This window comes from Syzygium oleosum, unplaced genomic scaffold (genome assembly GCF_021117445.2).
Source record: "Syzygium oleosum isolate NSW1041296 unplaced genomic scaffold, Sole_v2.1 Sole_v2.15, whole genome shotgun sequence".
NCBI classification, from domain to species: Eukaryota; Viridiplantae; Streptophyta; class Magnoliopsida; order Myrtales; family Myrtaceae; genus Syzygium; species Syzygium oleosum.
In genome coordinates, this window is record NW_026607499.1 from 3,131,092 (window position 1) to 3,155,228 (window position 24,137).

The 24,137-nt window shown below is 41.8% G+C and overlaps 4 protein-coding genes across 5 annotated transcripts; 2 read left to right on the top strand and 2 right to left on the bottom strand.

The window, feature by feature from the left end:
• Positions 1-1,641: 1,641 nt before the first annotated feature.
• On the bottom strand, positions 1,642-2,577 carry LOC115678226 (ethylene-responsive transcription factor ERF086-like). The gene has a single exon (XM_030601568.2). The coding sequence runs from the start codon at positions 2,575-2,577 to the stop codon at positions 1,642-1,644; it is 936 nt and encodes a 311-aa protein (XP_030457428.2).
• A 9,833-nt stretch (positions 2,578-12,410) lies between these two features.
• On the top strand, positions 12,411-14,331 carry LOC115678205 (uncharacterized). The gene is made up of 2 exons (XM_030601545.2): positions 12,411-12,843; positions 13,702-14,331. The coding sequence occupies exons 1-2, from the start codon at positions 12,519-12,521 to the stop codon at positions 14,019-14,021; spliced, it is 645 nt and encodes a 214-aa protein (XP_030457405.2). The 5' UTR covers positions 12,411-12,518; the 3' UTR covers positions 14,022-14,331.
• Positions 14,332-16,700: 2,369 nt separating this feature from the next.
• Positions 16,701-17,271, top strand: LOC115678242 (uncharacterized). The gene has a single exon (XM_030601582.2). The coding sequence runs from the start codon at positions 16,730-16,732 to the stop codon at positions 17,264-17,266; it is 537 nt and encodes a 178-aa protein (XP_030457442.1). The 5' UTR covers positions 16,701-16,729; the 3' UTR covers positions 17,267-17,271.
• A 445-nt stretch (positions 17,272-17,716) lies between these two features.
• Positions 17,717-23,313, bottom strand: LOC115678241 (ribosomal RNA small subunit methyltransferase, chloroplastic). 2 transcript variants are annotated; one of them, XM_030601580.2, is made up of 10 exons: positions 23,005-23,311; positions 22,433-22,582; positions 21,807-21,863; positions 21,204-21,299; positions 20,783-20,878; positions 19,731-19,815; positions 19,362-19,414; positions 18,631-18,714; positions 18,286-18,396; positions 17,717-18,146 (listed from the first exon to the last, which is right to left on the bottom strand). In XM_030601580.2, exons 1-10 carry the CDS (start codon positions 23,224-23,226, stop codon positions 18,081-18,083), a joined length of 1,020 nt encoding a protein of 339 aa, XP_030457440.2. In that variant the 5' UTR covers positions 23,227-23,311; the 3' UTR covers positions 17,717-18,080. The 2 variants fall into 2 exon arrangements, with proteins under 2 accessions (XP_030457440.2, XP_030457441.2); XM_030601581.2 differs by lacking the exon at positions 20,783-20,878 and having other exon boundaries at positions 23,005-23,313.
• Positions 23,314-24,137: the final 824 nt, after the last annotated feature.

Genomic DNA, 24,137 nt, shown 5'->3' on the forward strand with positions numbered 1-24,137 from the left:
TTAAGGCAAGTTATTTCTAAAAAAGTCGGAAATTTCAAGGCATTGCTAAGAAATGCACACAAAAGTTTGAAAATAATAAGTAAAGTTGGAAAATAAAAAATAAAAAATCAAATAAGCATTGGTAAGAAACTTAATTAGAGTCGGTCACCCAATACTAGATGAAAAATTTAATGCGAGGAAAGTTGATGAGTCGTGCTAATAGGTTAATTATTACTAAGTAGCTCAAATGAGAGTTGGTAACCCAAAAAATAGTATGTATAAATATGACAAAAGTTAGTAACTCATTTTAATTTAGGTTGGTAATTTCATATAATAGCTAATAAATTCGAAATATTAATATAAGTAATGTAAGTAAAAGTCGGTTGGTTAGTGAAAAAATTGCTACTTTGCAAAATATAAACTGTCCATAACTTCATAAAACCGTTGGTAAGTTACCAATGATTTACCTGAAAAAAAAAAGGTGCCGGTTGTTTTTTCTATGCATAGTTTTTTCGATATTTATTAACATTTATTGAATTTTACCATCAAAGAAAAAGCCATATTTTTAGAAACGGAAAAATAAAGTTCTGCCAACGTCCTAAAATCACATTTTTCCACTGACGATGGAAAATGAACTACGAAAATACAGTTCATTTTTATAGGAGAATGGCTGCATTGCTTTAATGCTTCCATACTCATTAAGACATATTTCAGGAAAGTTTCCATATATATCTACAGAATGATAGATTTTTAGTCATGAAACCATTCAAAATTTCTAAATGAAAGCATATGAGCAGCGCTAGGGATGCTTAAAATTTATTCAAAAACTCGTGTCTTAGTGATTACTCCGCAAGATTAAATTGAATATTTAAGTGGCCGAATCATATAAGTTATTGGCTTGCAATATATTCTTACTAAATCAATTTAATTATAAACAGATGCTAACAAAAAAAATTTAGTATCATTTGCAATTCTCAAAGCACATCTATTACAGCAATGATAGACTTTTTTCCAGTGATGTAATGATGCTCTTTCTTGTAACCGCAAGAACCTTAGTAATGTTAAATCTCACTTTCTTTTTTCTACAGGAGCCCAACTTACCAAAATTATCAGTTTTAGAAAAGTTATATATACAAGGCCCAGCTACATCTTATGCTTTATATAGTGGGTAGTAATTTAGTTCATAATACTCGATCTGGCAAGATTTAATTTAAAATCAAATTAGAGCGCTTGTGAAATACACAACAATATAGAAGACTTATAGCATGATTATATTTAACTGTGTAGACTAAAGTTGGAAACATGACAAAAAAAAGAGAGAGAGACTAAAGTTGGAAACATTTTTTCTGAGGAGATACACATGGCCAACTCCTTTTCTCCCACAAAAAACTGGAAACCGATAACCAGCAGTGTTCTGATGTTCCTTATATTTATTTCTCTTTTTGGCTCTCTCGTTTCTGATCTGTTCTGATGTTGCAACTATGGTATATATATGATATATCATGGCTTTGTTTTGAGCATAAAAACTTCTAAGTCCTCTCTCTCTCTCTCCTTCCTGTACATGAGTTGAAAAACTGATAACTTCATCATTCAAAGAGAAAGCTCAGAGGTTGTTTTGAGTTGTGCCAACTCCCTCTTCTTATGTTTATCATTCATGACCCTTCACTTCTCACCATTGTTGTCATATGGAGGTTCACTGAAAGTTGGAGGAACCAATACCGAAGAAGAAACCTTAAATCTCTTACTTCTTGAAAGCTCTCCGCCGCTTATCAATCCCGGGTCACTGTAATTATTCCATTCTGGGCCATCGATCCAGCCCGAGAACGCTTGGTCGCCCACCACGCCGATCGCTTCCCCAACTTCGGAACCATCCGAGTCGAGTCCTGGGGTCCGGAACCCGACCCATTCGCTGCTGCAGTCTGAGACGCTTGAGCTGTCCCACGACGAGAGGCTCTCAGGGTCGACCACAACGTGCGATGACGGCACCACGATGCTTGGCTGTACCACCTTCTCTATGTTCTTGATGTCGCTAGGGTTTTGGTATTGATTGTATCCCCTGAAGTGGAATATGCTGGCGAAAGTGAAGTGGTCACTGACCCGGCTTTTCGACGACTTGCTCTCCGAGCTCCTTGCAATGATGCTTTGTAGGTTCTTGCTCAGCTTGGCCTTGAGCGACGAGAAGCTCAGGCCATGCCTAGCGTAGTCACTCTGTGAAGTGTACCCACAAGAAGGTGATAATAACGGGTCCGGTTGGTGGCAATTATTAGGATTCGTTGAGGATGGGGCTGCCGCGAAGTTGGTGCGAGCGTTCTCGCCGCGCAGCGCCCTTGCGGCCTCATCGTAGGCCCGCGCGGCTTCCTCGGGCGTGTCATAAGTCCCGAGCCACAGGCGGACACGCTGCGACGAGTCCTTGATCTCGGCCACCCATCTCCCGGAAGGCCTCTGCCTGACACCAACAAACCGCCTGAATGATGGTTTCGAAGGTGGGGCCACCGCGACAACCGCGGTGGCAGTGGCAGTGGAGGCGGAGACTTTGTTGTTGTTGTCGTTGTCATGGTGGTGCTGGTTGTTCTTCGTGGTGGTTTCGGACCCTGCCATGGTGAGAGCAGTCAGGGTTTTCTTTTGTGGGCCTTTAGACAGATGGCCGCTATAGCTTTAGTAAGGGAAGTGATCAGTTTAAGTGGGTCTGTGTACGAGAGTGTATATATATAGAGGTGCGGTAAGCTACAAGAAGTGATGAATAGTGTTGTAAAGCATATACGCGTCTCCATTATTAGTTTGTTGTTTTGCTATATAATATGGTCGCATAGACATAGAGTGCGGGACGTAAGCAGCTCGGCTAGGAATGGAGCTACAATACATAAGGGATCATTTCTCGGCTTGTGGAGGAAAACGCCAAGCTATATGAGTCTATCTGTTGTTATGCTTATAGTAATATGTGCTCACAATATAATACAGCAGAATGTAGTCTGTGGATTGTAAGACTTAGAGCTCACCATATAATAAAAACGAATTAATAGCTTTTGACTATGTTGAGGACTCCTATTGATTTTGAAGTTGACAAAACCTTCCATGTTATTGTAAATCTGATACTTATTCTGAACTATTTTATTCCAGGTATGTATATATATTCTGAAAACTCAGAAGGAAGTTTTTCAGACTTTACAAGATGGCAAAATAAGAAGTTCATATCTTATTGAAGACCCACATAATCTTAGTTCTAAGATGCAGACGCAGACGCAGAAGTTATGCAGACGCAGACGCAGAAGTTATTCAGATGTAGACGCAGACGCAGAACTCAGAACGAAAAATAACAGCTAGTGATCTGGTATGGATTTCACAAAAGGAAAGTTTTGATTGTCTCAATCTCAGTCTAATTGATTGACAATCAAACATTACGACAAGTATGCATTATAACGGATAAAGCTCTACTTATGGAAATCAAGATTCTGATTGTATGAGCGACCAGAATCAGTGGGATTCAGAATCTGTCATCCAACAGCTACTCAATCCTTTTTATAAAAATCTGTCCAAGGTAAAGATTGGAAGATGATCCTCTGAAAGCTGTCCAACGGCTAGTTTGGAAGTTGAGGAGTATTTAAGGAGATCAACGAGCAGCGGAAGGAAGTACAGAATCAAGAATCAACAAGTCCAAGGTCTGAGCATACTCCGATCCTTTCTCTTGTCTTTCTTGAGCCAAAACATTAAGATCTTGAGGGACACTTTGTAAAAGTGATTGTGTGAGATAGAAAGTTCTATCACACACAAGAGTGCTGTCATTCAGAATCTGTAATTCCTCTTGATTACATAGTGAAATCCAGCCGGTAGGCTGTCAATGTGGGAGAGTGGACGTAGGCTTACTATAAGCCGAACCGCTATAAATCTGTGTGCAGTTTTTCTATCCCTTATCTCTTACTTTACATACTGCACATCAAGAGCACTGTCTATATAATCTGTTTTGAATCTGAATTTTATTCAGACTCAACTGTGATATTTCATTTCCGCATAAATTGATAATAATTGTTTAAGATCACCTATTCACCCCCCTCTAGGTGATCCTTGCTAGCTACATCATACTAGCTAGCTGCAAACGTGGCTTAAGATTAATGGCATCTGATGAAATATATATGTACGGTTGGGGCTGGTTGAGATCTTGGAATGATGAATCTGTCAGTAAACATATAATTGAGCGCATGTGTAGCCTTGCAAACCATTGGTTGCATATAACTTCTTCCCACGAGATTCATGAGAGTCTTTAAGTTATCGAGTCTGTTTTCACACTTCGTGCATACAATCAGCAAAGAGCTAGCTAATTAGTCCACCAACCACATCCTCTATGAGCACCCACAACTCGTATATAAATAACATGTATATAAGATTTTTTAAACACAATCAAAATTTGTTGAAAACAACAACATGATTCGTTGAGATTTGTTACAAGATAACTTCTGAATGGCACAAAGAAGTCATTGATGGAGAGAGTATGGCTTTATATATTTCAAGTTGGGGCGACACAGGTTCCGTCATTGACGGATATCGATAAGACATTTGGTAGCATTGCTTTAAATTCTGTTGATTCGGTAGTTCGTGATGATTTGAGATTCTTTATGACCGAACGTGCATCTTTTTACCTGAACTGAACTCCATCATATGAAAAAGTACTTATCAAGAAACTTGGATTGATCCGTTATAAATTTAATTACCCCTCCAATAAATAGAAGTATGTTGAATGATGGAAAGTCTTAAAATCATATAAGGACATACATCATCTTTGTGCCTCTCGTGTTGAAGTGAAGTAGAGAGAATTCAAAATACTGTTTCAAAATTCAAAATGGTGTTTCTATTCATCAATTTTTCTGCCCTTGTGTGTGTAAGTTTATGATGATATAAGCCAAACCTTATTTAATTAGTAGGTAGCTAGATACCAAAATAATCAGGCTAGGACCACAAAAACCAGCTGAGTCTACAAAGCATAACCCCAATAATTAATCAACATTAATCTCGTCCATATGAATTCTCAAGTTGTTTTTTACCAATTAGTGATCATATTCAAGAAAAGTTAAAAGCACAATTGAGCGTGGAAAGGTACCATATCTCCAAGAACTCTTGGTTCAGATAATCATCCTCGTCATACGATATTAATTCACATCCATCCAAACATCGCTAGTTGCCAATTCTCTCATCAACTCGATTATAATACAGTTCACAAACCTCCAAAACATGCACTTTCCAACCAATCGAAGAGAAAATGCCGCAATGATTTGATCTTTCATCGGCTCGGGCCGGTAGCCCTGCCGGAGCCGAGCCCAAACCGCTTCGCCCCCGGAAAATACACGGAGAAGCCAACGGAGAAAAGGCGGTCGAGGTTTGGCAGCTTGTTAATGAAGAATAGATTGGGGACGTTGAATATGAAAATTTTAAATCCGGCTGAAGTGATTAGTTTAATTTAGTAAGACAAGCGGAGATAAGTTTAATTGGGGGGGTGTGACGTGTGGGTGACCGTTGGAATGTAGTTCTTGGTGATAGAATGATTTGTGGGCTCCAAAAGCTTTGTACGGTGTCTTTTGTGTTGGCTTCATTTCTACGATCGCAAATTGCCCTTAATCATTGTTAAACTAATTGAACATAATTATGGCATTACTCGTGGATTATTGATTTGTATCAGCACAAGGAGCCTTTAGGAGCTCTTTTGTTTCCAGTAGAAGAGCTTTTTGTCTTGACATTCAAGCCTTTGCCCTTTGGATTATGACGATAGTCATGCATCCAAACCGCAGCATTTGATTAGATTCCTACAATCTACATTCCTCTTGAAATGGGAAGTTTAAGGGTTTGACCATTAGCTTAATGGGGTCTTGGCCCTGGGCGGCACGGGCGGGATGGTGGGACGCACGTGCATATCTTGTCTGGTGTGGCAATGAGGCAGTTTCATCAGTAGCTTTTGAGGAACATTTAATGATACTTGACAGGAACACAGAAGGGGGTTGAAAGAAAATGGAGGGAGTAATAGTTATGTTGGATAAGCACAATGACATGTTTCCCCTGTGGTTAACACATCCGTTTGAGAGAGATCCTTGTCTAGTACTAAGTGTTGGTTAGCTAAACTTGATCTTTCACCTCTCGATGATTACATTGTTTGGTTGGTGACCGAGTCTCGAGCTTAACTTTTATGTTGAGCAAGTGAGTTGAAGTTCGATATGCCGATGAATATAATATGCGGCTGGTCAAGATAGTTACCAATCAAATGACATAGTCTTATACCGCTGACCAGGCATTACTGATTTTATCCAGGTTAAGAATCTCAAAGGTAGAGTCACATTTCGTTGAGAATCCCAATACGAACTTGGAAACGGTACACAGTGAGTGAGGAGACCTAATTATTTCCTCCATTTAGTATGGTTGATAGTGTTAAGGCATCTTTAGGAAAGAATCTTCGGTCTCATGGGATTGGCTTAATGGTAAAGAAGCGAAAAGTAGTGAAGGATCATGACTCGCTCTCTACTTTTGAAGAGAGAGAAGAGAGAGAGAGAGAGAGAGAATCCTTGCAATATTGCGAGTGGCAGGAGTTCAGTTATGGTGAGTGTAGTTAACTAATGCGCGCCATCTTGCTGAACTCGTCTTCCACATTGATTTTGACTGCAAATTAATATATCTGCAGTGTATAGCTCGGTAATTTTTTGGTGCCAGGTCTTTATACTTCCTGAGAAGATCATAAAAGCCATTGAAAGCGAGTTTTCTTTAGAAAGGTTCACTTAGTAACAGTCATGGAGCTAAGGTTGTCTGGAAGCATGTTTCTTTACCTAAATATGAGGGAGGCTCGGGACTGAGAATCTTTGGCTGGGAACTCCACTTGTATATTGAGGAAACTTTGGAATGTATTGCTTCAATCTAGATCATTGTGGGTGGCTTGGATGCATTGTTGTCTGTTGAGAGGAAACAGTATTCGGCAGGTGGAAGCAAAACAGCGGTAGTTATGATTGGAGGAATGGAGAATCTACATTTAAATACATTGTGGGGGATGGTGAATCTAAATTTTTGTGGTTAGATAACTAGCATCCTATGGGAGGTTTTACTGGAAAGATATTATTCTAGGATCAGTTGTGATTCTAACACCAATAAGAATGCCAAGGTCTCTGCAGTTATTGATGGCAATGAGTGGTGTTGGCCCTCTCCGCTAATCATTTGCTTGCTGTTCAGGTGGTTCTATGGGGTGAGTTCTTTCCTAGAGATGTCGAGGAGGATGAGGTAAGATTTCTTGTATCTTAGTATGGGAAGTTCAATAAGAAAGAAGCACGGGAGTTGCTCAGACCTCAGGATGTCAAGGTTCAATGGCATAAGCTTATTCGGTTTAGGCCCAACATTCTAAAGCATGGCTTCATTATTTGGCTTGTTATACTAAATAAGTTGCAGACTCAAGACAGAAGAGAGATGCGCTGTCCTGTCGATGAGATATGCGACTCGTGTGATTAGGAAGCCGAACCACAAGAGCATCGGTTCTTTAAACGTTCTTTCCCAAGGCAGATATGGGGAGAGAGTTCTCTCAGCCCAGTCAATTCTCACAGACAAGCTGAAGGGTGGAATCTTGATTTTTCCAGGGCTCTTTCTGTATTGAAGGGCACAAGCTTGAAGGTTAAACTAATGAAGCTTGCTTGGAATTCGACAGCGTATTACATTTGGAGGGAAAAAAACAGACTACTGCTTCATGAACAAGTCGCACCTCAAGCTAGTAGCAAGGTCGTTGCTGAAATTTCTCTCTCTGTGAAGACTGCATTTGAAGCCATGATCGTGACGTTTCTGATGATGAGGGAGCACTTGTTGTAATATGGGACATTGGGCTTGAGCGTTCTTGAAAATGTGAGATGACCTGGATAAACTTTTTTGCCTAGGGTTGGGTTGGACTTGGACCTGTTGGTCCTTAGGTGTTGAGAGTTCGTGGTGGGACTTGTATGTTGGATTTCGGCTTGTATAGGAAGTGGCCAACCCTTTTTCGGTTTTTGGGATTCAATGATAATTTAGGGTACGATAATGATAAGTTGACTGAAAATTTCATGATAAATGAAATTGTTTTTCATGAGAATTATTTTTTAAGAAAAATGATTAGTTTTTATTTGTTTGATGATTTGGGAAAGGTGATTTCTTTCTTGCTAGAAGGAGAAGTCGTTTTCTCTCGACCTAAGCTTGTTGTTTTCAGCTCATTAGAAAATATTTTCCGTAGATCAATTAGTTTTCCACCGTCCAAATACCAAAAAGTTGGAAAACAATTTTCTGGAAACGGTTTTGATTTAAACAAATGACTTACAAAATAACATCACTAAGGAGCGGACTTTCGTTAGTGTGTGGATAGACGCACAACAAAAGTATGATTCCCACGCCACTAAGTGCAGACAATTTTAAGTTTGGATTATCTGAATTTAGGGTGTGTTTGTTTGAGAAAAAGTGTTTTCTCGGAATCCGTTTTCGGACTTTCACCCGTTTGATTCACGAAAAATGATTAGCCAACCGAAAATACTTTCCGGTCAAGGAAAACTTTCATATATAAAATTAGGAAAGTGAATTTCCTAATCTAAGAAGGTAAAAACACTTTCCGGAATTACTTATATTGATTTTGTTAATATTTTATTTTTTCTTGTTTTTTCTTTTCCTCTTCTTTTTTTTCTTTTCTTTTCTTTCTTTTTTTCTTTTCTCTTCCTTTTTCCTTCTTCCTCCCTCCGCCGGTCGCCGGCCTTGGCGACTGCTGGTGACTGGCCACGGGTAGGGCCGGCGACTCGCTAGCCTTGTGCGAGCCCTGACCTCGCGCCGGCGAGCCTCGACTAGCCTCGCAGGCGCGAGGTCGAGGCTGGCTGGGATTTGGCGAGCCCAAGCTCGCCGACCTTGCGCCGGCAAGCCTCGACTTTGCGGTGAGACCTCGCTAGCCTCGCGCGAGCTCAAGGTTCGCCAGATCCCGGCAAGCTTGAGGCCAGCGAGCTTGAGCTCGGCCGATCCTAGCGAGCTCGAGCTCACCTGTGGCCGTCACCGCTCGGTCACGGCAAAGGTAGGAGGAAAAGAAAAGGAAAGAACAGAAAAAAGAAAAGAGAAAAGAGAAAAAAATAAAATAAAAATAATTAAATATTCGAGTTTTTTCAAAAAAGAAAAGGAAAAAGAAAAAATAATTAAAAAATCGATTTTTTTAAAAAATATTTAAATAATTGAATTTTTTTTTTGTCTGAGATAAAATCATGAGATTGAAATCATTTTCCAAATGATATGCAAACGCCAGAAAACATTTTCGATCACATATCATCAAACGTAGGAAAACTAACTGTATTTCTGGAAAATGCTTTCTCGGAAAGCATTTTCCTTTATCATTGAGTTTTCTGCGAAACAAACACACCCTTAGCTCGGGTTTTATCTGACTTATGAGGTTAGTGGGGGGTATTTCACGGGTTTTGGATTTACCTACCTAACGTGGTCGGCTTCGTCATAAAAAAAAAAAGATTTTGTGTAGATGCATGCTTAGCTAATAAAGCTAGTGGCAAGTGCTTACATAGTAAAAAAGTGGGAGAACTAGAGAATTATCTAGCTCAATTGTCATCCTCTAAACAAGTGAAACCTATCACAAAGAGCATGCTCGATATGTCATATATTTTGTAAAGCAAAACCTTAGATCGTAAAACACGCGCAGTTTGTTAATTTTGATATGACACGTTCGTATCGATGGATATTTTTAGGACATGTCGAACAACATTATCGACGATACATGCAAGTCAAAACTTCCGAGTTGGAAAAACCCATCTCGTATGATCCGAATACTCGGCGGATACGCCTTTGTCTCCCTAGATATAGTCATACTCTCACTTGATCACATCTTCATACATGTTTAGTTTAGTTGCAAAACTGGGATAATTATCCAAGAAGTCCTAAACCTTTTGCATAGCGGTCAATTCAGTTTTAAACATTTCAATTGTATCAAATTAATCATAAACATTTTGACGATTTACCAATTGAGTTATAAAACTTTTAATTTAGTCATAAACATTTTGAAGACTTGCCAATTTAGTCCCAAAACTATTATTTGGATATTTAACCGGAATAATTACATTGGCAAAATCGTCAAAATATTTAGGACTAAATTGATACAATTGAAAGGTTTATAATTAAATTGACCCCCTAAATTTAGAACTTTTTGGATCAGTTTTCCTTGAAAAACTAGTTGTTTTGTAGCTTCTATGTCTTGTAAAAGGCCCAATTCCCTAAAAAACCCTCAACTTTTGCCTTTGTCCCAATTATATCCCAATTTTTTTTATCTCATAAAAAACCCCAAACTTTCACTTTTGTCCCAAATCTACCCCATTAACTTTTCGTCCAATTTTTTAATATTATTTTTTTTTTATTTTTCGAATTTTTTTTTTTTTTTCTTTTCTTTTCCTTTTCTTTTTTTTTTTTTTGTTTCACCTTCAACCCTCGGGTTGGCGAGGTCGGCCCCGCCGCCGCCGGGCGAGGCCCGGCCAGTCGGCGTTGGCGAGGCCGACCTCGCCAATAGCCGCGGCGGGCCGAGCCTCGCCGGCCACGGCGGGCGCGGCCCGAGCCTGGCAGCGGGCGAGCCGAACCGAGGCTCGGCCCGGGCGGGCGAGCCGACCTCGTCAATGGCCGGCGGGGCCGAGCCTCGCCGCCACGGCGAGGCTCGGCCCGTCGGCGCGCTGGGCGAGGCCGACCTCGCAATGCGGCGGAGGCCGACCTCACCCGCACCACGGCGAGGCTGGCCTCGCCCGGATGCGCGAGGCTCGGCCCGCCGGAATCGGGCGAGGCCCGCCTCGCTAATAGCCGACTGGGCCGAGCCTAGCCGCGTGGCCGGCGTGGCTCGAGCCTCGCCGCATCATTGGCGAGTAGCTCTGCCACCCCAAGCAACCGGCGAGGTCGGCCTACCACCCAAGAACGCCTGAGAGCCGAGCCTCGCCAAGCCATGGCGTAGGCCGAGCCCTCGCCCGAGGCTTGGCCGAGCCCGCCGCTTAGCTCGGGCCCTCGCCACGCAGCAATCCGGGCGAGGCTCGGCCGTCGGCCAACACCGGGCGAGGCTGAGCCTCGCAATGCTAGCCGGGCGAAGGCCGAGCCTCCGCCATCTCGCCGTATGTAGCTCACGAGCCTGCCAGAGGCGGCAAGGCTTCGGCCTCACCAAAGCCGGCGAGGTTTAGCCTCGGCCGACCCGCTAATCAGGCGGCGGCCGGCGTGGCCGAGCCTCGCTCCTCGCCGTGGCCGGGCGAGGCTCGAGCCTCGCCGGGGCCGGGCGTGGCTTGGCCGAACCCGTCGCCGGATCTCAGGCCGAGGCCGGTCGCCCGCCGCGGGGCCGACCTCACGAGGTCGGCGGGCTCGAGCAACTCGGCGTGGCCGACACGGCTCGCCGGGTTGTCGGGCGGGCCGAGCCTCGCACGGGCGAGGCTCGGCCCCACCGGCTATTGGCGAGGTCGGCCTCGCCCAACGCCGGCGAGGCCGAGCCTCACCAGCGGCCGACCTCGCCGGCCAGAGGTTGAAAGTGAAACAAAACAAAAAGGAAAGGAAAAAGAAAAGAAAATAAAAAATAAAAAAATTCGAAAAATAAAAAATAATATTAAAAGATTGGACGAAAAGTTAATGGGGTAGATTTGGGACAAAAGCGAAAGTTTGGGGTTTTTTATGAGATAAAAAAAGGTTTAGGATATAATTGGGATAAAGGCTAAAGTTGAGGGTTTTTTAGGGAATTGGGCCCTTGTAAAACGGACTACAACTTCTCAGTCGATGGTCTTGGACTCCTCGTGGACTTCTCGGGCTTGGGTAATCGTTTACATGCAATTCTAGCCCTGCATCTTACAAAAGAAGCCCGGATCAAATCTTTCTTTCAATTTACGGCTTGACTCGAAAAATAAGTCGATAAATGAAAACGGCTATGCATTTCAATAATTTTTTTTTTTTATTTTCATCAATCTTGTAAGTTTCATTGTTAATTATTAGAGTTTATTTTATGCAATATTCTAATCTTAGTTCTTATCATTACAATTCATGATTAGCATAAATCATCTTCTTCAATATCTTACATTTCACTAAAATTTCAATTTCACTGCATTATTTGTTGCTCTAATATTAAAAACTTACTACTAAGTACTAACTTCCTCTTATTCTTCGTTGTAAATCAACACAAACATTAAAACTTTGTGCAATGTTAAAAGCCAATTCTTTATCATCTTATAGTGTTTATGCAAATATCGTATACACATTTCGACAAAAAAAAAATGCACACGAAGAGTTTAAGCTGAGTTAATTATGATCGGGTATGTGCCACTAAATTTATATTGCATATGAATGGATCAAAAATGGGTTAATCAGGTCAATCTGGATCGGATCGTTTTCGATCCAAATCAAACCCGATCCGACCCGACCCGATCCATCTATTTTGACGCTATCCCAACCTTCATCACCTCCGGGCAGCGAATCACAACGCCATCTTCTTCAACCCCTTTCTCTCTCTCTCTCTCTCTCTCTCTTCAGTCTTTCAGTCTCCGCAAAAGACAAAGCGAAAAGGTCAACCACCGCCCATGGCGGATCCATCGCTCCACCACGAGACCCAGCCCCTGAAGCAGATCGCCGTCGACTACACCCCGGAGGCCTGCGACCACTGCCCCGCCTCCAACTCCATCGCCCTCACCTTCGACCACCGCGGCGGCGCCCGGTGGCGCACCACCGCCCGCTTCCGGTACGGCACCTTCAGCGCCCTCATCCAGTGCCCCAGGGGCAACACCAGCGGCCTCAACTTCAACCTCTACCTCTCCTCCCTCGAAGGCGACAAGTCGCAGGACGAGATCGACTTCGAGTTCCTCGGCAAGGATATGACCATTGTTCAGACCAATTATTTCACCGCAGGTTCGAGACATTAAAGCAGAGACCTTTAGCTTTCCTTCTGTTTTGCTTTGTTTAAAGCTTTTAGCTGTTTTACTTGTGTGGTTTCTGAATTGTGGGAGTGTCATTGGTGACGGTTCAATGCCGGTATACATTTCTTCGATTTCCCATATTTCTGGTTGTGGATTCAGAGCTTGTGCTGATAGGGTTGGCAATGGATTCGTTACTTGCTCATTCAGGGGGATAGGTGTGGAGAAAGTTCACATTTTGACGTGAGCACGACTTTCCTTTCTTGGATCAATTTGTCAATTCATGGTGGCTCGAAGCATTTGGACATGCTTTTGGGTTAAAGAAGTTGAAAGTGCACGTCGCGAATACTGAAAATTTTGAGCTTGCATTCGAAAAAACAGGGAAGAATCATCCATTTAGATGTTGAAAATAATCTAATCGATCGATGCTGAACGGAGTTTGCTAAAAGATATGTTAGCTATCTGTACGATGTTTCAGAGAAGTTTCATCCTGATTATACTAAAGAATAGGTACACGGCTCTGCAAAGTCGGATCTGTACTTAACAGAGTTAGATTCTCGGGTCATCTCATACAGCCAAACTTGATACATAAGCATGATTTGCAAATTTGTAGGCACTGCTAATATCCTGTAACATGGGAATGAATGTATATTGTTCAAGCGGTTAATATACGTCTGCACCGGAGCTAGATTAGTAAATGCTTGTGCATATCTAGTAAGTCATGCTTATGTCTACTGACTATTGATCTGCACTAAGAGTGTCTACTCTTCCTGTATCTGCCTCTAAAGTTCATCATTTATCTGAAGTCAGTCAAGTCAAGAATTGTTGATGCAATTTGAGATCCATGACACAGGTACTGGCAACAGGGAGGAGATACATGATCTGGGATTTGACTGTTCTGATGGGTTTCACGAATACGCGATCAAGTGGGATAAAGAGTATATTGAGTGGGTTATTGACGGAAAGTTGGTGAGGAGAGTTGAGAGAAAGGAGGGGGAGAATTTCCCGGATAAGCCAATGTTCCTGTATGCATCTATTTGGGACGCGAGCTACATCGATAATGCAAGTTGGACAGGGCCTTACGTCGGCTGCGACGCGCCCTATGTGTGTTTGTACAAGGACATCCACGTTCCTGTCCGGACCGCACTGGAGGAGTGTTCTTCCGACTCATGATCCGGTTGCTCCGTCGGTATTCTTATGATGTCCCTATGATTCATCTGAGTGACGAGTTTGAGTTTGTGGTTTGAGTTCAACTTTGAAATGGAATCTGTCATCCGTGGTGGCGAAGAATGATGGATGTTTTGCTCTCGAGCAGCTGCATTGCTGCTGGATATCTCTTAATGGCCACTCTTTTTTGTGTTCTCTGACTTACAAAGTGATTGGTTATGTCTATCATGGGAGTTCTAAGAGGGATCTTGTATCCGTTGACATTGTTTTCCCATAAATTTCACTTGGAATGCATTCATCTCACTGGATTGTTTTAGTTCTTTGTATGGATTTTAGAGCTTTCCGAGAATTTATTTGCTTCTACCATTTGAGCCACCTAAAAATAATTGGGAGAAATAATTTGTTTTTTGGGTAGATATAAATTAGTTTACATGTGCTCTCCCTTATGAGAAGTCAAACTCGAGGCTGGTGTAGTGATGCAAATTGAAGTTCCTTCTCTCTTCTAATATTCATAAGCTGTAACTTTCAATTTCTTTCGGCTCCCAAATTATATGAATGATATTACTGATTGCATAACGGCACAAGACATAACCCGACGGCTATGATTCAATAGAAGTGAATGTTTCAAATAAATAGTTATATCGTATGAGAGATAGAACATAAAAAAAAAAAAAATTTCCATTTTCATCGTGAAGAGCACACTTATAACTAGGGGTGTAAATGGTTCGGTTCGGTTCGGTTTTTTTGAAAAACCGAACCGAACCGAACCGTTAAGGGTACAACCTTGAACCGAACCGAATTTTGCTCGAACCGAATATGAACCGAACCAAAAAATTGGTTTGGTTCGGTTCGGTTCAATTTTCGGTTTTCTATTATTTTTTCTGAAAGTGTGGAGAGGCGGAGGAGGGCATTCAGACCCAGTTGCTTTCGCCCACTTCTCTCTCTCACAGCCCCCTCCTCTTTTTTCTTTTTTCTTTTTTCTTCGGTACCCCTAGTGACGCAAGCGAGAAAGCAAAGCAAGAAAAGGGAAGCCGAAGAGGCACCACCACCACTTCCTCTGTTTCCTCCTCTTCATCATCTGTCTCCCCATGCTCGCACGCTCTCGCGCTTGGCAAATCTTGATTCTTCTCAAGATGGGTCTCTCCGTCACTTGATCCCTCCACCGGCCTTTGCCTGCCCTTGCTTTCTCGTGCTGGTTCTAGGATAAATCTTATTGGGTATTTCTGTTTTTAGGGTGCTCTATTTTTTCATATGGGTGTCCGAGATTCGCTGTGGTAGTCGTCGCCAAAATCGAAACCGATGCACGCACACTCCGATGCGAACGAGGTAAGATATGAGCACGGATCGACCAGAACAACAACTTTTCCCAACTGCGCTCGTGAACCCACGTGGCATCCGCCTTGAATCCGAGCCATTTCGTCTGAGTTCTCCTTGTCGATCACTGGAACTGCAGAATCTCGCTTGTTCGAGCGCCACTTTTGCTAGATCTTCGCCGGCTCTTCGCCGTGTGGCCGCCATTGCAGAATGCCGCACGGCCACAGCGATTAGGTGCCAGCACGGCGGAGAGAGGGGCTGAGCTGAGTAGTGCCGAGGGAGCGAGAGAGAGGATTTAGCCCTTTGTGGTTTTAGCCCTTTTAGCTTTAGGGTAAAAACCGTAGGTTATTTTCAGTTCGGTTTCGGTTTGATCCGAACCAAACCAAAATAAACCGAACTGAAAGAAAAATAACGGTTTCTTTTGTGTATCCGAACCAAAAACCGAACCGAACCGAAATGCACAAAATTTTCGGTTCGGTTCGGTTCGTATCTCGATTCGGTTTTTCGGTTCGGTTCTGACACCCCTACTTATAACCACACCAAGCACTCGACTTGGTGACTGGAAGCCCGAGAAAAGGATTGGATATGATCCTCTCCATGAAGCAAATCTCTCATCCTCTCCTCACGTTTTCGAAGAGTAGGTTCCTTCAAGATCGAAGAAGCACCCGCTTGACGAACATGGGGAGCTAGAGCACTATTAAGTATGCTTAAACAAATCTTGTCAACGAGTATTTCTAGGGTACTTTTGAAGTAAGTTTGATAACAAAATATTTCAGACTTGTGTCACGGTTCCGAGATTTCCATGCATCAAGGATCATGCATGATCAAAGAAGACCGATACAAATCCCTTCGAGCTTCCGGAACATTCTTAGGGATGGATGATACGGTAAATATACCTAGTTCTAGAGAATTCTCGGCATAAATGCCGGTAGTTGGGAGATGGGAATATGTAATCTCCACGGCCGAATCAAATGCCCCTCAACGGTCGTAACGAGAGGAGTCCTTGTATAAATAGGTTACTCTCCGCAAAATCGTATCCATCCAAATAATTAAATAATAGAAAGCATTCTCTCCCAAGACTTCTTTCTAAACAGTTTCTTTGTACGATTGATTTGGAGCTCCAACGATCTAAGCACAGTCTCAACTTGCAATGCAGCTTTTATGCCTTAACATAAGAGAGACAGTGCATTCAAAATTATAATTTTTTAATTGGGTGTATAACAAAATATTTTTAAAATGCTTGTGAACAAAATTCTTATTTCAAATAGTTCAAAAAAAAAGGGGAAGAAATCAATTGAGGGATGTTTTAGACGTTCTGATGGACCAAATAAAAGCACCGCTTCCGACACAACAGAAAACCCCAACAATCTTCATACGACTCCGTTAGAGAGATACAGAGGATGGACTACAACATGAACATGGGAGAAGAAGAAGAAGCAGCAGCAGTGTCAGTGGCGGAGCTGATACAATCCCTAGAGCAAGCCACCTTCATGGCCAAGCAACTCGCCTCCGCCGCCGACCCCGCCCACCTCCTCCACATCCACTCCTCCCTCCACCAGTCCCAGCTCCTCCTCTCCTCCTTCCTCTCCTCCTCCGCCCACCTCCTCCCCTCGCCTCCCCCTCCCCCACCCGCCCCTCCCGCCTCCGCCGCCGAGAACTCCTTCTCTTCCGCCACCGGCGCCGCCGAGCCAATGCAAGTGGGGGACGACGACGGCGGCGGCGAGGCCGAGGAGAATTCCAAGGCCACGATCGACCGGGTGGAGGAGAGGATGAGGAACTGCTTCATCAAGAACAAGAGGCCCAAGCGGCCGCTCTCGCCGTCTTCCGCCGTGGCCGCCGAGGAGGGGCGGGCTGGCGGGGGCGATGGGTTTCCGGGTTACGATCCCCACGGCACTAGATTGAGGGCTCTGGATCTCGTGTACCAGTTTCATGGATGAGAGAGTTAAAATTGATGAGGTTCATGCGGTTTTTTGTGAATCCATCACGACTTTCATGTGTATCATTTGAAAAATGGAAAAACAGAAATTTTACAGCAGTCTCTTGCCAGTTTTGATACTGGTTTTTCATTTTCTGATGTTGTGAATCTGTGTGGACTGAGTTGAGTTGTGGTGATTGTGAAATGTTACTGGCAAAACAGTGTGAAGAAGAAAACGTAAGATTGCAAGACCAACCATGGTGGGTGGCCTAATCTTCATTTAATCACTTGGATGCCCCATTTGCTTCTTATGAGCTCGCGTCACCGAACTCGGCATCACTGGAAATTTTAAGAGTTCAAACAAACTCTAGGAAATGTTTGCCGCCTTTGTCTGCCATATGTTGTTTAGTATAATTGTTGTATGTGGAACCGTAAGAATTGAAAACACGAGAAGGTGAAGCACAAGAAGCAATTTCCTGAACTCATTTCTTTGCTAAGATCCTTTTCTTTTCACAAAATCTCAAAGTAATGTACTTTCTGTACAGACAACTGTACACAAATTTCATTCACGAGGCATATACATGGTTGATGGCCCTATATCATGAATTCATGATTCAGACAACCTCTAGCGTGGACATTTTCGCAGCACCGGTGCAATTGTGGGAGTTCACTTCTGTCTTTCTATCTGATGCAACTCGTAAGCAGGAATTCCCAACTGAAAACATCTATGATGCCCGTGGATATGATTGAGATTTTTCTATAAGTTTCCATCTCCATTGCTCAAGCACGTAATGAGCTACTTCTCTCTGCCCCGTTCGAGGAGATTCTTGGATGTACTAGTCTTTCACCATTAAGTTATGCAACTTCACGAAATCATCCAGTGTAAGCTCCCCTGGTCTTGACTGCATGGAATATCAAACAGCATTCGCAAGCGGAATCAACCATTCGACTGGATGCACAAGAGATAAAGAGAGTTCCCAGTAATTGATTCGCAAAGATAGGGAGAATATCCAATCATTCACGTCATTCAATAAAACTTACTGTTGCTGGAAGACCAACTTCTTCGAGAGCCTTTTCAATCTCAACGGCTGTGCACAGATGCTGGAGAGACTTCCGCAGCATCTTACGCTTCCCGTTGAATGCTGAGTTCACCTGCATTATCCACTAGAATTGTTTAGCCAAAAGAGCAGGCAACAGTATCACAAACAAGAAAAGGAACCGTGATTTATTCTCATCATACAATAGGAAGGGCCACAGAGGAAGAAAGGATCGATCTACTGAAATAATTAACATGTGCCTTCGCAAAGCTCCTCTGAAGACGCATAAGACTGATGCTACGTACTTATAATCCATAAGCTATTGCTTAATCTACTCGATAGCAATTACCATTGAGAAGAAACTCCGAATGGAGGAAACTGGTGGATAGTCAGCAGCTTTTTTCAATCTAAACGTCACCACTGCTGCATCGACCTGTAGGCAAGTCAAGCCGAATTTAAGCGGCCAGTCTAATTACTACGCATAGGACATAACACATAGAGGCATCATAATCAATCAGGATGATGGACGATGGGTAACGTTGGCCGCCCTACACCTAAATTAATTCCGAATAATACAAATCAAGGAACTTCCATTCTTGGGAACCTATTTGAACTGCTTTGATTTGAGTAACCTGTTCACAAATCAATGGATAGAAACATAACGCATGACCCGTTGAAAGCTCATAGTCAATCAATAACAACATTTTTAGACACCGCTTTGGATAGAACAACATTAACACAAGCATTACTTAGGTCTCAAGCCGATCCTTTTGTAAGTGAAGTGAATCGACAAAGAGATACTGATGCGCTCTACTGTTGAGTTAACTTCAGAACATAATTATAGATGACGGCTATCTTTCAAACCTAATAAACAACTCACAAAACTAGCTCTAGCATCTGTTCTCTTATATAACCAATCGAGATCTTATATAAGAGAAAATGAAGAAGCTCTACAGCTCTTCTAGCTGTGAGATAGGCAATGGTAACTTACAAGCCTATAATGGGGTGTGCATTTGAGCAAAAGTTACACATGAAGAATTGAAATGTAACATCTGCCTTTGCAAGGAGAAGGGTACTCACGTTAGGCTGAGGAAAGAAGTTTGTCCTTGGAACGTTAAATTTGTATTCAGGAACTGAAATGTAACATCACGGACAGAAAGAACATAAGTGTCCACAAAATTATATGTGCTGTGAAAGAACTTAAGACAGCCTAGAAAAGTAAGGTGCTAGCCAAAATGCTTTCCACGTATTACAAACTGGTGTTAACTGATTTTTATCAACATTAACCAATTGAAGCGAGGTCTTGATATTTATTGGATCAACAGAATTAAAGCTTCATTAAAAAATGTTTCCTCATGATATACTGTGCCAAATAATTCCTAATCAGTGAACGATGGAAGAAAGCCAGGGCAACCACAGAGAAGGAATCCAATCAGATAAACGGTATACCTGAATAAAAATTGACAAAGATATTAATGGGTCGGTATTCAGATGTTCGTAGAGCTGAAGCCACCAGCCTGACAGCTGTCTCCTCCTAAATAGCAAATAAAAATTCAACATTAATAACTAATTAGATCACCTATAGATTTAATGATCGATAAAATGGAACCATTTCAATGTGCATTGCAGTCTTAACCTTCTGGAAAGCTTTCTCAATATATTTGGTATTGCAATTCGAGCTCCATTAAGGTTCGTTGCAGCCAATTGTTTGGACTTCAATTTTTATACTTCTCTTATAACAATAGAAGGGCACCCTGCATCTTAACCTCATTATCCTTTTCACTTATATTTTGTTCAAAACAAATGCGGAAAAACAAATTCAGAACACAAGGATTTACGTGATTCGATCACAAGGTGATCTACGTCCACGGGCGAGGCAAAACAAGATTCCACTATAATCAAAGAGATTACAGTTTTCAGAAGTCGGAAAACGACTTAACAAAACCTCACGGCTCACTGATATCTCCCAAAACAAAAATCTCTCTTAATCAAGGAAAAAACCTAGCCGCAGTATAAATAGGGCTCCCCAAAAATTTCCTCAGGGGCGTAGCCCCCGAACCCCCCGAGACATTTGTTCGCTTGCTCCAGCTTGGGCGAACCACCATAGAGATTTGTTCGCTTGCTTCGGGTTGGGCCTATCGGCCCAACCCTCCGCATCACAAACTAAATCTCAATTTTTTTTCACTTTTGGGTCGCACAAAAAATATGTCGGGTCAGGTGATGAACCGGACCGAGTACATAAAATTAAAGACATATTTTGCTTTTAACACAGGATACGACAAATGTGATTAGACTGTGCATGCTCATGATTAAGGTCGAAGGACATATATTGATCATGAGGTGACCAGAGGAAATGCTAGAAATCAGTGAACGAAAAAATAACATATATAAGAGAGATAACGGCAAACAATACTAGTTTTAGCTGATATATACTGCAATTTAATCGAATGCCACAACTACAGAACCATCACAAGTTATACAAGCAATCTTTTCGCAATAACCTGAAGTAGGAGAACAACTTCAGAAAAAATGTCACCCATAGGAAGAATCTGCTTGACGACATCTGTGCTTATGTTAAAGGGTATATTGGAGACAACCTGCAAAAAGGAGACTAATATGACAAAGGTATTACCATGGGATGGGAACACGAGCAAGAACTTCAGGAAATTCTGATATGTACTGCAAAATTTAGGTATCTAACATGTGGTGTGTGCTTCCACTAAGGCTCTAAAGCGCCCTTCAGTGAAAGTCTGTAACAATAAACCTAAGCATGAAGAGTCAGTGAATGATCTTCTTATTTCAAAATAAGCTTTTTAACCACAATTGTGAAACCGTAGGCCAGATCAGCCAAATCAGAAAATATAGACTTAGAGGAGAGTTCAACATTCAAGCATCAGAAACTACAAGGGTCAGAAGACTTACTTTTGCATATCTTGGTTTCATGTCTGACTCTATGCTAGCCAAAAATGACGAAATGTGGGAATGAATGTGACATCTGACAAAATCTTCTCGCAAGACCTACATGTTTTGGATTTGGTTATTTCAAGTCATAATTTATTCCTAAGTCTCCTATGGCTAGGTAAGCACAGATATATACACAAACATAGAGAAAACAATGAATAATAATGAGTGACATAATTCCTTTTATCATAAAGATTCACTTATTTAAAGGAAAATGGACATAAGTAGCATAAATATCATATAACTGTACACTCTCTATGCATGTACATACAGATAGGCGCATGGGAAGAGTGAGTATGTAAGATTTCTCAGAACCATAGTTGCACGAGGATAATGTAAATAACTTAGAACAGATAAAATGTTTGACAAACAACATTAGCATCATAAACCGAGATAGAAGCAAGAAACATACAATCAAGATTATACATAATACACGGAAAAATCAAGGGACTAATCAGAAGAGGAAGAGCTGGGGCATAAAATGCTTTTCTATGTAATTGCCCCATGGATACTATATCAATCTATATGAAGAACAGTCAACTCTCTCTAAACAGAATACCTTACCTTTAGCTGGTTTGTCTCTGCAAATCTTTCAGTCACAATAGAAGCCATATGTGGGTCCTAAAATTCCATAACAAAGACAAAAACATGACTACACAAAAACTGTAAGTAGGGTAAGAAGAATATTTATCATGCTTGTAACCAGAACAGATAATAAGAATATGCTTGCTTGCAAGGCCTCCTGTGCGACGTTGCTTTTTGATTGGTGATTCAGTATTTTGCAGCAGCAACATAGAAAGGTTAATGAAGCCACGTCTACTTGACAGAATGCAACAAAGCAACCGCCTCAGTTGATATACTTGAAATCAAATGGAAGAGACTGCTGATAAGTATTTAACAATTCAATGGATTGAGTAAAGTCAGGCAATGGATGAGTGGGAAGTTCACAAAACAACTGTTAAAAGCTCGGAAGAAACCAAGACACAATGTCTGGTACCTAGTCTCAGAACCACAACAAACGTGATTCTGTTGTCTGCTTGGATCGCTAGAAGAAAAATAGATTAAGCACTTGCTTGCCTACTTAAATAGCTATGGGCGACAAATTTATCACAATAAAACAAAAGGAAAAATTAATTCGAGGTAGAACTAGGATGACTACAGTAAGAGCATCAACTACTCAGTTCAATGACCTTTTCAATTGCAAGAACGGTGGCACCAGCACCAATAAGAACATTAGTAAGCGAACCAGTTCCGGGACCAATTTCCAGCACCACATCTCCTTCTTTAACACCGGCAGCATTCGCGAGCTGCTCATTGATGTCATTGTTCAACATGTAATGCTGAAAAAACAACAAGCAACATAAGTCAACACATAAAAAAAAATTTCGGGTATATCTAAGGCGACAATTAGACGCCACTCGCGCATGATAATGAACTGCTCAACACATAGAGCAACCAGATATAGCCACCGGTCACAACTCCAACTCCATTACTGAGACAACTACAGATTTCACACTATTATCATAAACCCATTTGCCGGATGGTGGTACAAGTAGAATCCATCTAGAAGAAAGATACGTAATTTCATGTTTCGAATGAATCGCTTAGCTTCCAACACACCCCCATCTTATGTTGATCAAAATACTTTACTCCTGCTTCGAAATGGAGGCATAGGCAGCGCGCATCCCACCAGGTGGTGAAAGCTACATTCTCCTAATGAAAAGAAGAGCGAAAGACCCAGAAGATTCGAAACGCGTCGCACCTGGCCGAGGGATCTTCTCGGGGTGCGACCTTTGGAGTTGAGAGCTTTGAGCGTCGCGTGGTAGTCGTCGGGGCTTCCGCGAATCCCCTTGGCGCAAGCTATGTACGACGCTTCCCTTCGATGCCCAGCTCCGGTCCTGTCCCGCGGCGAAGAAGACGAAGGGTGTGGCAGGGATGGCTGAAAGGGAAGAAGGTGCGCAACGGCTGTGGGTGTCGCGGCCATTGCGCTTCAAGTGTTCGACGAAATGACTCTGGTCGTTGTACGATGTAAAATTACAGGCGCCCTTTGTGGTGCTTGTAATAAAAATCGTGCAGATATCTCGTTTAGCGGCCACGCTTGTAAATTAACTTATTTAAACGAGATTTCAAAAGTATTCCCAAACAAGTGAAAAAATTTGAAAGTTGACTTTAGCATCATGAAAAAATGGGGTTGTCGAAAAGAAACAAGCAGCGGGTAAAAAATTTTTTTTTTTTTGGAAACTCACACAAATGATTCTAGAACTTTGGTCCGATATGTAACGTGATCCATGAACTTTTAATTTGTTTAACGTAATTCCTGAACTTTAGTTCAATGTGCAACGTGAATCCCGAATTTTTAATTTATTTAATGCGGTTCTTGAATTTTTCGTACATATTCATTTTAGTCCCTAGATTATATGAAAATGTTCAATAGTATCTCTGAACTTGAATTAATGGAACGACTATATAAAACGTTTTCATATAGTTTACAGACTATATTGAACATATATTAAAAGTCCATGGATCACATCACACAAACTAAAAGTTTAAGAATCATATTGCACATTAAGTTAAAGTTCATGAATCACATTTAACAAATTAAAAGCTCAGGGACCACACTGCATATTTTTGTCAATATCTCACTTTTTTCATCAGTGGGTACGTATCTAATATACTCGATTTTGTTTACTTATTTTAGTTTTGGTTAGTCACAAGACGATCGTGTGATTTTGAATTTCGAGTTAACTTGGATTGCCATGGCTCAAATAGAATTCATCGACACTTTTTAAGTTGTGTAGATTATGTATTCGAGATTTAATTTTCGACGATCGTGCTCATTCAACGAAAACGACGAATTTTGTTCTTTCGCGACTGTAAGTGTGAAAAATGTTTTAT